The following is a 16,702-nucleotide window of genomic DNA, read 5'->3' on the forward strand; positions in this document are numbered from 1 at the left end:
AGTAACTTGTTCTGTGGAATGGTCTTTAGAAAAGCAAAGCCTGGAATATTGCTGAAGAATGAATGCATTTAGTAATGTTTTTAATTCCAGAGCAGTGGAGCTAGCCTATGCTTTGGTGTCCATCAGAATCACCTATAAGGGAGATTTTTTTTTTTTAATTTTTAAATTTTATTTAGAAAATTAACTTTAACAGGGTGATATTGATCAATAAGAATACATAGGTTTCAGGTGAACATCTGGATAGTATTTGAACTGCTCATTATGTTGTATACCCAAAGGAGATTTTTAAAACTCAGATTTCTGGGCCCTAACCTCAGAGGTTCTGATTCAGTAGCTCTGGACTGGGACCTGAAAATTTGTATTGCAAATAAGTTCAGATGAGACTGCTGTTCTAGGATCTAAACTTGGAGAATCACTGGTCAATCTAGAGAAAAGCACCATAGTCTCAGCTCTTAGAGATGGATGGTTATACCTTTATGTCTGAAGGAGGCTAATTTGGTAATCACTTCCTCATATAAATCTTCTAGAAGCAGACGAGGCTCACAATCACATCTTTCATTCTACATCGTTTATTTTTCAATTTAAGAAAGAAATAGGGAAATACAGAGAAAGAAGGTAGATGACTCTCTTGCATAGCCAAAAGCTCAGGCACAGAAAAAGCTAGCTGGCTTGTGATAAGATTCAAGTAACTTGTTCAAGTTAAGAAGAGAATGCAAACATTCCCCAAAGAAACACACATCTCAGTGCAATCCAAGGCTACAGTGTGTAGAGCTAGCTCCAGGACTTCACCACACCCCAGCAGCTCTCCTGAAACCTTGACAATGCCAAGGCCCAGGACTGCATTAGTTTGGCGGCCTGTTGTTTTGCAGACATCTTTTAACAATCTTTGAGTTTAGCAGCACAGAAGATGGCCTCTTTCTGCTCAAGGTTTCTGCACTGTCTTTTGGTGACTCCTAGGCAGCCAGCAGCCGGTCTCTTTTCTTGGGCTCACATCCTTCACCAGTAAGGCAATCTGTTCCTGCAGCTGCCGCTCCCCTTCCCATGCTTTGTTCTGGCTTTGACACCTCAGCAGCTCTGCCTTATGGTCATGGTGATGCATAGGGCAATAGCTCTGTGGTTCACACAGCACCTGAAAGGTCAGCAACAAAGTAAGGGATCTTCTAGGTTCCTGAACTCTGCCTGCTAAGCATAACAGAGAGGCTCCTGGTAGTGGCTAAGAAGGAGCAGTAATTTCTTCTTGGAGGCCTTTGCAAACCCTGGGAGTTACATGCTAAAGTTGGTTCCCCAAGTCTGGGCTCCCTCATTGCCCCAAATTCCCCTTCTTTTACCATATAGTCTTGAAAGAAATCTCTGTAGCCCCCTTTGAGGATATACAGCTCTGGGTAGTACAGTGCTGGATACTGGTTCAGGGCCCTGTCCTCTTTTCTCAGAGAGCGGCACCTTTAGAGAAAGCCCAGAGATGGGTGGGCAGAAAGAAGCAAGGTCAGGATTCCATGGGCCAATCAACGCGAAGGGGAGAAAGAACAGACTACTGCTAACCCCCAAAGGACCTCGAGATCTTATTATTTTTGCAAAACATATCTAAGTAGCGCCATTCTTTCTCCTTCCCTCTACTAGTGCCTAATTCCCAATCTTTTTTCCTTCACTGCTCCAAACTTTTGAATTGTAGAAATTCCCTTTCTTACACCTCCCAACTATTCTTCAAACTGCAGTAGAAGCATGCATTCATTCATTCAGTTTCTGTCTGAACTGGTCTGGGAAGGTTCTCTTGTAAATCCAACTCAAGCTCAGTTTCCATCACCAGTCCTACCCCATGCAAACACTCACATTCGGGGACCCCTATCTGAGGAGAATTCACAGTGGAACACAATGATTATTCTTTTCTGGGTATCCAGTGGGACAATAGGCATCTTCAGAAAGAAGTTAAACAATTCTTCCTGACTGTACAAGTTGAAGGCTTCCTGTAAAAGAATTTTAATAAGTATTTTCTCAAGGGCCTGTGGACAGTGTCAACACTGTACATCTTAAGGAATTTGGGCCAGGAAGCTAGACTAAAAGCACTTTCAGAGAAAAGACCTAATTTTATCTTTGTATCATATCTACCCCGAGGGCCTGGTATGAAGTAGTTGCTCAATAAATGGTCATAGAACTAAACTGACTGAAGTGCCGGATCATTGTGAGAAAGGTCTATAAGCAGTAATGTTTGCACAGTACTTCTCAGTCCTGGGATAATGTTTTTATCAATATTTCCATGTAAGAGCCTTTCACTTCTACGTAAAAGAGAGATTAGTCTAGGAGAAAAGGGGAAAGTAAATTGTTCAAGGTACACAGAATTAGAATAGCAATGAGGACTTATAGCTTTGATAAGTTCCAAATGTATGTCTACCCTAGTTCTAGAGTTCACAGGACCCTTTGCTCATAGACTCTTTTCAATAAAGAACTATCTCCAACCCTTCCTCTGCTAATATCCCCAATGTAACCTCACCTGGATGTGTCCTCCCAGGTACTCATATGGATAGCGGCAATCGATGATATAAAACTTCTCAATCAGACCCTGGAATTTCCCCAACAGTAAGGCAGCCACCTGCACAAAAATTATGATTGAATACCCTGCTCACTGTCACTATAAAGGAGAAAAGAGCCAGTCACACAGTTTCTAATTTACACTTCTTTCAGTCCCCCAGGATTCCACTGTATGCCCAGCCTCCAAAGTCCCCCTATATTTGAAATGTGGCAGTGGCTCAGCCCCACCCTATCTAAGAGGATGGAATAGGAAGTGGCCTTTTTAGAGAACCAAAATAGCTGGTATTGCCAGGATACCAGGAAAAACCATACTGAAGCTACTCATCTGGAGGCAGGCATGGCTGAAATCAGTCTCTCAGAAGACACACAAAGACTTCTGTAGTGGCACAGGTGGCAGCTTGAGAGCCAGATTTTGCAAGAGATGGGAAATGGTTTTCCACCCTCCAATATAAAGGAAGAAAGCAACTCTTTTAGAAAAGAATATAGAAGAAAAAGCTTACTACCCAGAGGAGGAAACAAGCTACTTGCAGGAGTATAAATTGGTTCTACCTTTCTGGAGGAAACTTTGTAAATACATATAAAAAATAAATGTTATTACACTTTGACTCAGCAATTTCTTTTCTAATATATTTTTTTCTTTTCTAACATCTTAAATAAACAGAAAGTATACAAAAAATGTAGCACAATAATATTCATCTCAGCATTTTTAGGTTAAAATTTTACAAATAATTTAAATATTCAACAACAGGGGTTTGGGGCCTGACCTGTGGTGGTGCAGTGGATAAAGTGTCGACCTGGAAATGCTGAGGTCACCGGTTCAAAACCCTGGGCTTGCCTGGTCAAGGCACATATGGGAGTTGATGCTTCTAGTTCCTCCCCCCCCTTCTCTCTCTCTGTCTCTCCTCTCTCTCTCTCTCTCTGTCTCTCCCTCTCCTCTCTAAAATGAATAAATTAAAAAATAAATACCATTAAAAAAAAACGGGTTTGGTTATATAAATTACTCATCAGTATAACAGAATATTATATAGCCATTAAAATGATAATATAGATCAATCTTTTTACTGATATAGAATGATGTTTACAATGCCTCACTAAGCTAACTGTAATATTACATGTTCATCATGACCCTATTTTTATAAAGCATATACCAGAATAAAATCTGGAAGGCCATAAGGAAAATATTACTAGAGGTTGTCTCTGGTGGCAAAATTATGGGTAGGTTGACCAAATATTATTGCACAAACTGAGATACTTTTCAAAATGATAGAGAACAGCATTAATAATTACCCTGTACTAATAGGCATAAATGAAATTATAATATGTAAACCAGGATGTAAATTCACCCAAATTAAGTGATTTTTACTTATTTTCTTATGGGGTTTTTGCCTTTAAAAAAAAAAAAGACTTTAGGTCCTGGCTGGTTGGCTCAGCAGTAGAGCGTTGGCCTGGCATGCGGGGGACCGGGGTTTGATTCCTGGCCAGGGCACATAGGAGAAGCGCCCATTTGCTTCTCCACCCCCCACCCCCTCCTTCCTCTCTGTCTCTCTCTTGCCCTCCCGCAGCCAAGGCTCCATTGGAGCAAAGATGGCCCGGGTGCTGGGGATGGCTCCTTGGCCTCTGCCCCAGGCGCTAGAGTGGCTCTGGTCGCGGCAAAGCGACGCCCTGGAGGGGCAGAGCATCGCCCCCTGGTGGGCAGAGCGTGGCCCCTGGTGGGCGTGCCGGGTGGATCCCGGTCGGGCGCATGCGGGAGTCTGTCTGACTGTCTCTCCCCGTTTCCAGCTTCAGAAAAATACAAAAAAAACAAACAAAACAATAACTTTATTTATTTGAGAGAGAAGAGAAAGAGAGAAGGGGGGAGGAGCAGGAAGCATCAACTCCCATATGTGCCTTGACCGGGCAAGCCCAGGGTTTCAAACCAGCGACAACATTCCAGGTCAATGGTTTATCTACTGCACCACCACAGGTCAGGCTCTTCTTTCATTTAATTTTTCTTTATATCCTTCTTTCCTTTCTTGCCCTCTTTTACTTTTTCTTATTTTTGTTTCTTTCATAAAAATTATATATCATTTGTTTAATGGGATAAAAGTAAGTCCTTTAATACTGCTTCAGTTGAATAAGGAGTATGTTAGTGAACACAGTGACAGAAATACTATTGGAAGTGGGGATTTTAGGGACAGAACTGACCAGATGGTAGCTTTTATAACCAGTTACCATTTCCAGAAATCTGCTTACTGTTTCTGGGTTGATGTACTTCAGATCTTGGTGTCTCCCTGAAACGGTTGGCAGCACACATACCTAGAAATATCAAAGAGCTGAAACAACAGCAAGTTTTCTATACCCAAATTTGAGATCAAACACTCATATATTGTCCTTCTTTCTAAATGACCTTCTACCCCCCAGATGCTTTCAAAAATCAATGGTTTCTATAATGCGCATTCCATTTCTGAAAACTGCAGCAATTCTATTTCTAAGAACTGATTCTAAGGAACTAATTACAAATATGTATAAAGTTTTAGGTTTGGCTACAACTATGTCCATTGTGGTATACTTCACAAGGAAATTTTATAAAATATTCTTTTTAAAATTTTTTATTTTTTGATTTCACAGAAAGAGAAGGGAGTAGAATGAGAAGTATCAACTCATAGTTTCTTTAATTCAGTTGTTCATTGACTGCTTGTCATATGTGCCTTGACTGGGTAAGCCCAGGGTTTCGAACTTGTGACCTCAGTGTTCCAGGTCGACACTCTATCCACTGCACTACCACAGGCCAGGCGTACAAGAAGGGATTTATCAAGAAATTATGGGCAGCTGAAAAAATAAATGATAATTTATCATTATAATTTGCTGCTATAATTTGCTATATGCTATTAAAAATGATGAAATGATGCCTGACTGGTAGCACAGTGGATAAACCTGAGATGCTGAGGTCCCAATTTCAAAACCCCAAGGTTGCCAGCTTGAACATGGGCTTGCCAGCTTGAGTATGGGATCATCAACATGAGCCCATGGTCGTTGGCTTGAGGCCAAAGGTCACTGGCTTGAGCAAGGGATCCTTGGCTCAGCTGGCGCTTCACTGTCAAGGCACAGTTGACAAAGCAATCAATGAACAATTAAGGAGCCGCAAATACAAGTTGATGCTTCTCATCTCTCTCCCTTCCTGTCACTCTCTCACACACACACACAAAAAATGATAAAGCAGGACTCTTTGTTGACATGAGAAAAATGTTCCTGACATAATAAATGAAGAAAAAGAACCCCAAAAGATCACAAAACGGTATATACTAAAAAGTGTGTTTGTGTGTACATGGTGGTTAAGGGTAGCTCACAAGACAAAAATAGAAATGTTTCATTAAGCTAAACCAGTGGTACTAAAATGGATAGCCTTTAAATGTCCAGGATATCATATGCATTTTATCTACTGAGAATAGATTTATATGGCCAATGGAATAACGTTTGTCAATAAACAAAAAAAAAACAAGAACACAGATTCAAAGAAAGATTATCTTAATAACTTGGTGGTTAAACAATGAAAATGTTTGATTTGTCTTAAAGAAACATATATTTTAACTGTTGTCTTGTGGTTTGGGTTTGTTTTGTTCCAAAAAAATAAAAGCTACTTTGCTTTTGGTGTCTGAGAGAAAAAGAGAGTTGGAGTAGATTTCATTTTCTACTTTTTCAAAAATGACCAAGTATTATTTATATAATATTAAAAGATTTTTTAAAAAAGATATTTAAAAAAAGAAAAGGCAATATGACTTATACTTTCCCCACTTTTCTGGATTTTCCCAGAATGAACAGGAATACTTTTTCACTGTAAATGTTTAGGTCCTAAATCTACCATTACAGTGCCATCAGGTTATCAGAGCATACTTGGTGAGGATGTGTCCTCTGCAAGCAGAGAAAAGATTCAGACACAAAATAAAGAAAGGGCATTCCTATACTTACCTTGGAGAAATCATCAGTCAAGTACCCCTGGTGAGAATCTTCCCCCAGTATCTGAGTGATATTAATATCAGAGAGAGATAATGTCTTAGAGTTAAACCCTGAAAGTGACAAGATTTCCCTAACCCCCAATTCTCATGTTAAATGTTTAAAAATCAGCCTGACCAGGCAGTGGCACAGTGGATAGAGTGCCGGACTGGGATGCAGAGGACCCAGGTTTGAGACCCCGAGATCACCAGCTTGAGCGTGGGCTCATCTGGTCTGAGCAAAAGCTCACCAGCTTGGACCCAAGGTCGCTGGCTCGAGCAAGGTGTTGCTCAGTCTGCTGAAGGTCTGCAGTCAAGGCATATGTGAGAAAGCAATCAATGAACAACTAAGGTCTCGCAACGAAAAACTGATTGATGCTTCTCATCCCTCTCTGTTCCTGTCCGTCCCTGTCTATCCCTCTCTCTCTCTCTCTCTGTCCCTGTAAAAATAAATGAATAAATAAATAAATAAGTTTAAAAATTAGGGGATGGAAAAAGTGGAGAATCATTAAAAAATTGCATACCCTTTGATCTAACAATGCCACTTATTTTCCTAAGAAAATAGATATGCACAAAAATTCAGCTATATAAGAGACAAGATGGCACTGGAGTAGGCAGACGTACCAGTATCTACCTCCCAGAACCAAAGTGGATTACAAACTAATTTTATGAACTATCATCTGGAAAAACCAACTTTGGACTAAACTAAGAGGACTCTTCAACCAAGGAACACTGAAGAAGCCACACCGAGACTGGTAGGAAAAGCAGAAACGTGGAAACGCGGAGAGGGCTGCCCAGCTCCTCGGAGCGAATGGCAGCAGGGAGAGACTCACGTGGCAGGAAGTGAGTTTAGCAGAGGGGAAAGGGTCCTGAGCCCCAGGAACAAAGCCCCAGCCTGCAGCCCCAGAGCCCAGAAGAGGCGTAAGGACAGTATTTAGCTGGAAACAAGTCAGGATACTGTTTGTGAGAGAGTCTGATTTCTCAGACCCAGGATCCTTCTTAAAGGGACCGTGCAGAACATCTCTCTCAAAAACAATCACCTGGGGCTCCTGGGGGTGGGGAGAGAGGAGAGGACCACAGTAACAGGAAGAGAGTGCAATCTAGGAGGCATAGGGAGAAACATTTTGGGAGATAGCCACCCTAACCCCTGGGACGAGTCACTCCCCAAAGCTGAAGTGAATATTTCCCCCAGAAACAGCAATACCAGCAAAGGGAAGCAGGAGAGCAGCCAAACAAGCTCCCCCTCGGCATTAAGAGCAGAGTCGCATAGAAGGAGGGAGCTTTCGGGTCTACAGTAGTGAGTCTTAGGGTGCGAGCTGCAACGCCCCCACCCACGCGGCTGAGGGCGCACCGGAGAGCGGGCGGCAGCGGGAGACAAAAGCACGGTTCTACTGGCAGGGGCGGAAGCCAGCTGGCCACCACTGGGCTCAGGTGTGAGCTCAATCTTGCCCGGCTGGGGAGAAGCGGGCGTGCAAAAGCGGTCAAGCTCAGCTGCCAGCAGCCTGTAATCCAGCCTCCGGGAGAAGGGCGGGAACCCCGGAAAGGGTGGAGACCAGCCCCGGAGCAAGGGTAGAGGAGCACAGCCCTGCCCCGCCCGTGCAACCTAGGCTTGTGGTCTGACTTGGTAGCCGGCTCCTCACGCGGGGGTGGAGCCAAAAGCCCAGAAAAGGCGAAGTTCCGCTATGGAGCTGAGCTTGGGCATGCAGCCCTGCCCGGTGGTAGAGCCAAGGCTAGCAGATGTTCCTTGAGCTGTTCCTTGAGTGGGATCCTCCTGCAAGGGCAGGGCGAAAGCTTGGAAACAGGCAGAGACCTATAGCTGAGCAAAGGTGCTCGCCAGTGCCCTCAGGACCGAGCATAATGTCACACACGGGGGCGGGGCAAAGGCCAAGGCCACCAACCCTTGTGCATGTGATCATAGCCACTCCCGTGAAGAGAAAATGCAGAGGCAGAGAAATACAACACAAATAAACCAAGAGAAATCCCCAGAAAAGGACCTAAGTGAAGCAGATATAACCAAATTACCAGATGCAGAGTTTAAAATAATGATTGTTAGGATGCTCAAAGATATTAGAACAACCATAGATGGCCATTACGAAAACCTAAATAAAGAGATAACAAATATAAAAAAGGACATTGAAATAATAAAAAAGAATCAGTCAGAAATGACAAATACAATATCTGAAATAAAGAATACAATGGAAGGAATTAAAAGCAGGATGGATGAAGCAGAGAATCGAATCAGTGAGTTAGAGGACACAATAAATAAAGGCACGGAAGCAGAGCAGAAAAAAAAGAGACTCAAAAAGTCTGAGGAAACTCTAAGAAAGCTCTGTGACAACATGAAGAGAAATAACATCCGCATCATAGGGGTTCCTGAAGAGGAAGAGAAAGAACAAGGGATAGAGACTTTGTTCAAACATATTATAGCGGAAAACTTCCCCCAATTAAGGCAGGAAAACATTTCACATGTTCAGGAAGCACAGAGAACTCCATTAAGGAGAAACCCAAAGAAACCAACACCAAGACACATCATAATTAAAATACCAAAGCTGGCCTGACCTGTGGTGGCGCAGTGGATAAAGCGTCAACCTGGAAACACTGAGGTTGCCGGTTCAAAACCCTGGGCTTGCCTGGTCAAGGCACATATGGGAGTTGATGCTTCCTGCTCCTCCCCCCTTCTGTCTCTCTCTCCTCTCTATAATGAATAAATAAAATTAAAAAAAAAAAAAAAAAATACCAAAGCTAAATGATAAAGAGAAAATATTAAAAGCTGCTAGATAAAAAAAGACTATCACCTACAAAGGAGCCCCCATAAGGATGACTTCTGACTTCTCAACAGAAACACTCGAGGCCAGAAGGGAATGGCAAGAAATATTCAAAGAAATGCAGAACAAGAACCTACAACCAAGACTACTTTATCCAGCAAGGCTATCATTTAAAATTGAAGGAGAAATAAAAAGCTTTACAGACAAAAAAACCCTCAAGGATTTCACTGCAACCAAACCAAGGCTGCAAGAAATGCTAAGGGACCTGGTGTAAACAGATCAAAGGAAAAAAAAGAATATAGCAAAAGAGAAATACAGTTTTAAAGAAAAAAAATGGCAATAAACAATTACATATCAGTAATAACCTTAAATGTTAATGGATTAAATGATCCGATCAAGAGACATAGGGTAGCTGCGTGGATAAGAAAACAGGACCCATACATATGCTGTCTACAAGAGACACACCTTAAATCAAAAGACGCACACAGACTGAAGATAAAAGGATGGAAAAAAATATTTCACACAAATGGAAATGAAAAAAAAGCTGGGGTAGCAATACTTATATCAGACAAAATGGACTTTAAAACAAAGACCATAGTTAGAGATAAAGAAGGTCACTACATAATGATAAAGGGAGCAATCCAAAAGGAAGATATAACCATTATAAATATCTACGCACCTAATATAGGAGCACCTAAATATATAAAGCAGACTTTGATGGACTTAAAGGGTGAGATCAACAGCAATACTATAATAGTAGGGGATTTCAATACCCCATTAACATCATTAGATAGATCCTCAAGAAAGAAAATTAACAAAGAAACAGCAGACTTAAAGGACATATTAGATGAACTCGATTTAATAGATATCTTCAGAACCTTTCACCCTAAAACAGCAGAATATACATTCTTTTCAAGCGCTCATGGTACATTCTCTAGAATAGACCACATGTTAGGGCACAAAAGCGGGCTCAACAAATTTAAGAAGATTGAAATCATATCGAGCACTTTCTCTGATCACAATGGCATTAAACTAGAAATCAACCACAATAGAAAAATTGAAAAACATTCAAACACTTGGAAACTAAATAGCACGTTATTAAACAATGAATGGGTTAACAATGAGATCAAAGAAGAAATAAAAAAATTCCTAGAAACAAACGATAATGAGCATACATCAACTCAAAATTTATGGGACACAGCAAAAGCAGTCCTGAGAGGGAAGTTTATAGCATTACAGGCATACCTCAAGAAGCTAGAAAAAGCTCAAATAAACAACTTAACCCTGCATCTAAAAGAACTAGAAAAAGAACAGCAAGTAAAGCCCAGAGCTAGTAGAAGGAAGGAAATAATAAAGATCAGAGCAGAAATAAATGACATAGAGGCTAAAGAAACAATACAGAGGATCAATGAAACCAGGAGCTGGTTCTTTAAAAAGGTAAACAAGATCGATGAACCTTTAACGAGACTCATCAAGAAAAAAAGAGAGAGGACTCAAATAAATAAAATTAGAAACGAGAGTGGAGAAATAACAACTGACACAACAGAAATACAAAATATTGTAAGAAAATACTATGAAGAACTGTACGCCAAAAAACTAGACAACCTAGATGAAATGGACAAATTCCTTGAATCATATAATCTTCCAAAAATCAATCTGGAAGAATCAGAAAACCTAAACAGACCAATTACAACAAATGAGATTGAAACACCTATCAAAAAACTCCCAAAAAAGAAAAGTCCTGGGCCTGATGGCTTCACAAGTGAATTCTACCAAATATTCAAAGAAGAACTAACTCCTATCCTTCTCAAGCTATTTCAAAAAATAAAAGAGGGCCTGACCAGGTGGTGGCGCAGTGGATAGAGCGTCGGACTGGGATGCGGAAGGACCCAGGTTCGAGACCCCGAGGTCGCCAGCTTGAGCGCGGGCTCATCTGGCTTGAGCAAAAAGCTCACCAGCTTGGACCCAAGGTCGCTGGCTCCAGCAAGGGGTTACTCGGTCTGCTGAAGGCCCACGGTCAAGGCACATGGCTTGAGCAAAAAGCTCACCAGCTTGGACCCAAGGTCGCTGGCTCCAGCAAGGGGTTACTCGGTCTGCTGAAGGCCCACGGTCAAGGCACATATGAGAAAGCAATCAATGAACAACTAAGAAGTCGCAACACGCAACGAGAAACTGATGATTGATGCTTATCATCTCTCTCCGTTCCTGTCTGTCTGTCCCTGTCTATCTCTGCTTCTGTAAAAAAAAAAAAAAAAAAAAAATTAAAGAGGAAGGAAGACTTCCAAACTCCTTTTATGAGGCGAGCATAATTCTGATTCCAAAACCAGGCAAAGACAACACAAAAAAAGAAAATTATAGGCCAATATCCCTGATGAATTTAGATGCAAAAATCCTCAACAAAATATTAGCAAACTGGATCCAGCAATATATGGAAAAAATCATACACCATGATCAAGTAGGATTTATTCTTGGGAGGCAAGGCTGGTACAATATTCGCAAATCAATCAATGTGATTCATCACATAAACAAAAGAAAGGAGAAAAACCACATGATAATTTCAATAGATGCAGAAAAGGCATTTAATAAAGTCCAGCACCCATTCATGATCAAAACTCTCAGCAAAGTGGGAATACAGGGAACATACCTCAACATGATAAAGACCATCTATGACAAACCCACAGCCAACATCATACTCAATGGGCAAAAATTAAAAGCAATACCCTTAAGATCAGGAACAAGGCAGGGGTACCCCCTTTCACCACTCTTATTCAACATAGTTCTGGAAGTCCTAGCCACAGCAATCAGACAAGAAAAAGAAATAAAAGGCATCCAAATTGGAAAAGAAGAAGTAAAACTATCATTATTTGCAGATGACATGATATTGTATATAGAAAATCCTAAAGTCTCAGTCAAAAAACTACTAGACCTGATAAATGAATTTGGCAAGGTGGCAGGATATAAAATCAATACTCAGAAATCAGAAGCATTTTTATACACTAATAATGAACTGTCAGAAAGAGAAATCAAGGAATCAATCCCCTTTACCATTGCAACCAAAAAAATAAAGTACCTAGGAATAAATCTAACCAAGGAGATTAAAGACTTGTACTCGGAAAATTATAAAACATTGATAAAAGAAATCAGGGAAGATACGAATAAGTGGAGGCATATACCGTGCTCATGGTTAGGAAGAATAAACATCATTAAAATGTCTATATTACCCAAAGCAATTTATAAATTCAATGCAATACCAATGAAAATACCAATGATTTACTTCAAAGACATAGAACACATATTCCAAAAATTTATATGGAACCAAAAGAGAACACGAATAGCCTCAGCAATCTTGAAAAGGAAGAAAAAAGCAGGAGGTATCACACTTCCTGATATCAAGTTATATTTTAAGGCCACTGTACTCAAAACAGCATGGTACTGGCATAAGAACAGGCACATAGATCAATGGAACAGAACAGAGAACCCAGAAATAAACCCATAGCTCTATGGACAACTGATATTTGACAAAGGAGGTAAGACAATACAATGGAGTAAAGACAGCCTCTTCAACAAATGGTGTTGGGAAAACTGGACAGTTACCTGCAAAAAAATGAAACTAGACCACCAACTTACACCACTCACAAAAATAAACTCAAAATGGATAAAAGACTTGAATGTAAGCCGTGAAACCATAAGCATCCTAGAAGAAAACATAGGCAGTAAGCTCTCTGACATCTCTCGCAGCAATATATTTGCTGATTTGTCTCCACAGGCAAGTGAAATAAAAGACAGGATAAACAAATGGGACTTTATCAAACTAAAAGGCTTCTGCACAGCTAAAGACAATAAGAACAGAATAAAAAGACAAACTACACAATGGGAGAATATATTTGACATAGCGTCTGATAAGGGGTTAATAACCAAAAATTTTAAAGAACTTGTAAAACTTAATACCAGGAAGACAAACAATCCAATCCAAAAATGGGCAAAAGAAATGAATAGACACTTCTCCATAGAGGACACACAGATGGCCAACAGGCATATGAAAAAGTGTTCAACATCACTAATAATTATAGAAATGCAAATTAAAACCACAATGAGATGTCACCTCACACTGGTCAGAATGGTGCTCATCAATAAAACAACACAGAATAAGTGCTGGCGAGGATATGGAGAAAAGGGAACCCTCCTGCACTGCTGGTGGGAATGCAGACTGGTGCAGCCACTGTGGAAAACAGTATGGAGATTCCTCAAGAAATTAAAAATCGAACTGCCTTTTGACCCAGCTATACCACTGTTAGGAATATGCCCCAAGAACACCATAGCACTGTTTGAAAAGAAGAAATGCACCCCCATGTTTATGGCAGCATTGTTCACAATAGCAAAGATTTGGAAACAGCCCAAGTGTCCATCAGAGGACGAGTGGATTAAAAAGCTTTGGTATATATATATACTATGGAATACTACTCAGCCATAAGAAATGATGACATAGGATCTTTTACAACAACATGGATGGGCCTTGATAACATTATACTGAGTGAAAGAAGTAAATCAGAAAAAACTAAGAACTATATGATTCCATACATAGGTGGGACATAAAGATGAGACTCAGAGACATGGACAAAAGTGTTGGGGTTACAGGGTGGGGGGAGGAGAGGGAGGGGGTTGGGGAGGGGAGGGGCACAAAGATCATGGCTTTTCAGCATTTGCCATATTCCCCCCTTAATCTATAGACAGACAGCAAATATTTACGTATGGTGTTTCCACTATAAAGACTGCTGTCTTAGGGACAAATGCTGATAAACTATTTCAGCAGTTCCTCCTTCTTCAAAGACTTATATGTCAACATAGAGCTCCATGTTTCATAGGACATACTCAAGCTCACTCCATGCTCCCTGGAGCTTTAGCACAAGGGAATGCCCCCCCCCTTTTTTGTAGTATTTTTTCTTTTATTTATTTATTTTTTGTATTTTTCTGAGGATGGAGATGGGGAGGCAGTCAGACAAACTCCTGCATGCGCCTGACTGGGATCCACCTAGCATGCCTACCAGGGGGGAATGCTCTGCCCATCTGAGGTGTTGCTCTGTTACAACCGGAGCCATTCTAGAGACTGGGGTGGAGGCCATGGGGCCACCCTTAGTGCCCGGGGTGGCTTTGCTCCGGTGGAGCCTTGGCTGCGGGCGGGAGGAGAGAGATGAAGAGGAAGGAGAGGGGGAGGGGTGGAGAGGTAGATGGGCGTTTCTCCTGTATGCTCTGGCCAGGAATTGAACCCGGGAATCCTGCACACCAGGCCAATGACTCCAGCGGGTCTACCATATCATGCTTTTTACTTAAAAAATATATATATTTACATTTCTTTTGAATGCTGATGAACAGGAGACACCAAATCTTTTTCGCCTGCAAACTACTACCTTCTTTATTATATCTAGCTAATAACAGTTTTGTCTTTTTCCAAATAGCTCCAGATATATGGAAAAGATTTATATAGGTGGATGGGGATCCTCAAACCCCTCAGCGAGATCTTCTGAGAATGGCTTTTAAGATACCTAGAGGCAGGCCCTGGCCGGTTGGCTCAGCGGTAGAGCGTTGGCCTAGCGTGCGGAGGACCCGGGTTCGATTCCCGGCCAGGGCACACAGGAGAAGCGCCCATTTGCTTCTCCACCCCTCCGCCGCGCTTTCCTCTCTGTCTCTCTCTTCCCCTCCCGCAGCCAAGGCTCCATTGGAGCAAAGATGGCCCGGGCGCTGGGGATGGCTCTGTGGCCTCTTCCTCAGGCACTAGAGTGGCTCTGGTTGCAACATGGCGACGCCCAGGATGGGCAGAGCATCGCCCCCTGGTGGGCAGAGCGTTGCCCCATGGTGGGCGTGCCGGGTGGATCCTGGTCGGGCGCATGCGGGAGTCTGTCTGACTGTCTCTCCCCGTTTCCAGCTTCAGAAAAATGAAAAAAAAAAAAAAGATACCTAGAGGCAGAAAAAGCCCAATAGAGATCAGGGGAACTACCAGCTTTTAGGATACACCCTTAAAGGCTCCAACGCCCCAAAGGGGTGTTTCATAGGATGCCATCTGGGTCCTGCTTCAATAGTGGAAAGGAAGGTCATTGAGCTAAAGCCTGCCAGGCTTACACGCCTCTGCTGTGAGGAAACAGGGACACTGGAAGGTGGGCTTCCCCCTCGCTCCTCTAAGGGAGGGTTCAGTCTCTTCCAGCCCTGCTCCAGCCACCTATGACCTAACCTTGCCCAGAAAGCTGGGGTCTGCCACTGAAGGCTGAAGGTGCCCAGGGCCGTCGGCCCCATCTACGACACTGTGGACGAGCCCAGGGTATTTCTTCCAAGAAGCAGGTAAACTGATCTTATTTGCACAAGGGCCACTTAACTATGTCTTGCCTGAATAGTCAGGTTTTTTATTCTTCCCTCAAAGATCTCTGTTGTGGGTGTTGATAGTCCTATTTTCTGCTGCTTTGCTTAATATATAGTGTTTCCTTTATCCCTCCTACCTCAATGCCCCACTCATATTTCAGGCTGGGACCTACTCCTAATTTAGAGCTCTCTTTCCTCCTTTTGCCAACTTGTATTATGAATTTACCTTTGCCACCCAGCTTAGTGTATCCCAAGGTTCTCTTTACCATGCCATAGTCACAGAGCTCCAGGGAAAAGCAACCTGGTCTCAACTCTCCAGGCAGAGGAGAACAGAAGCTCCATATCCACGCATGCTGCAAATGGCTTTTTCCAGTCTACCTGAATCATTACCAGCAAGAAGCAGCGGTCATTGGGACTTGGACATGAGCTGCAAAGTATAGAATGGTGACAACAATTCCAGTGCCATGCGGACTTTTCCTGTGGGGAATTTTCCTGGACTTCTGTTCCCTGTGACAGCTCCTAACAGACTGAACTGTGGTTGGGTTGCATTTTTCAGGGATTTGGCATGGTGATGGGGCCAACTTGGACTTGGTGAACATGTTAAGGACACGACTCTTTTATGGATTCTTGCTGTATTGGCCAAGAGTTTGCTTAAAGGCTTTTAATCACTGTAAAAAAAAAAAATAGAGGACTGGATGAAGAAGATGGGGCACATATACACCATGGTATACTATTCAGCTAGGAGAAATGATGACATCGGATCACTTACAGTGGAATGGTGGAGTCTTGGTAGTATTGTGCGGGGTGAAATAAGCGAATCAGAAAAAAACAGGAACTGCAGGATTCCATACATTGGTGGGACATAAAAGCGAGACTAAGAGGCATGGACAGGAGTGTGGTGGTTATGGGGGGTGGGGGAGGGAAGAAGGGAGAGGGGGAGGGGGAGGGGTACAGAGAGAACTGGATGGAGGGTAGCGGAGGACGATCTCTCTTCGGGTGATGGGTATGCAACAGAACTAAATGACAAGATAACCTGGAAGTGTTTTCTTTGAATGTATGTACCCTGATTTATTGATGTCACCCCATTAAAATAAAAAT

The 16,702-nt window shown here is 42.1% G+C and overlaps 1 protein-coding gene across 1 annotated transcript in view; it reads right to left on the minus strand.

Annotated features, from left to right (window-relative positions):
* Positions 1-573: 573 nt before the first annotated feature.
* The window catches only part of CDC25C (cell division cycle 25C), a 34,829-nt gene continuing 18,700 nt past the window's right edge, over positions 574-16,702 (minus strand). Inside the window, exons 8-13 of the mRNA XM_066272588.1 lie at positions 6,469-6,519; positions 4,756-4,818; positions 2,486-2,584; positions 1,828-1,961; positions 1,329-1,440; positions 574-1,129 (exon numbers count right to left, since the gene is read on the minus strand). Of these exons, the coding sequence (XP_066128685.1) occupies positions 923-1,129; positions 1,329-1,440; positions 1,828-1,961; positions 2,486-2,584; positions 4,756-4,818; positions 6,469-6,519 (666 nt within the window). The 3' untranslated portion in view covers positions 574-922. The remainder of the gene's footprint in view (positions 1,130-1,328; positions 1,441-1,827; positions 1,962-2,485; positions 2,585-4,755; positions 4,819-6,468; positions 6,520-16,702) is intronic.

This window comes from Saccopteryx bilineata, chromosome 4, assembly GCF_036850765.1.
Source record: "Saccopteryx bilineata isolate mSacBil1 chromosome 4, mSacBil1_pri_phased_curated, whole genome shotgun sequence".
Classification (NCBI taxonomy): domain Eukaryota; kingdom Metazoa; phylum Chordata; class Mammalia; order Chiroptera; family Emballonuridae; genus Saccopteryx; species Saccopteryx bilineata.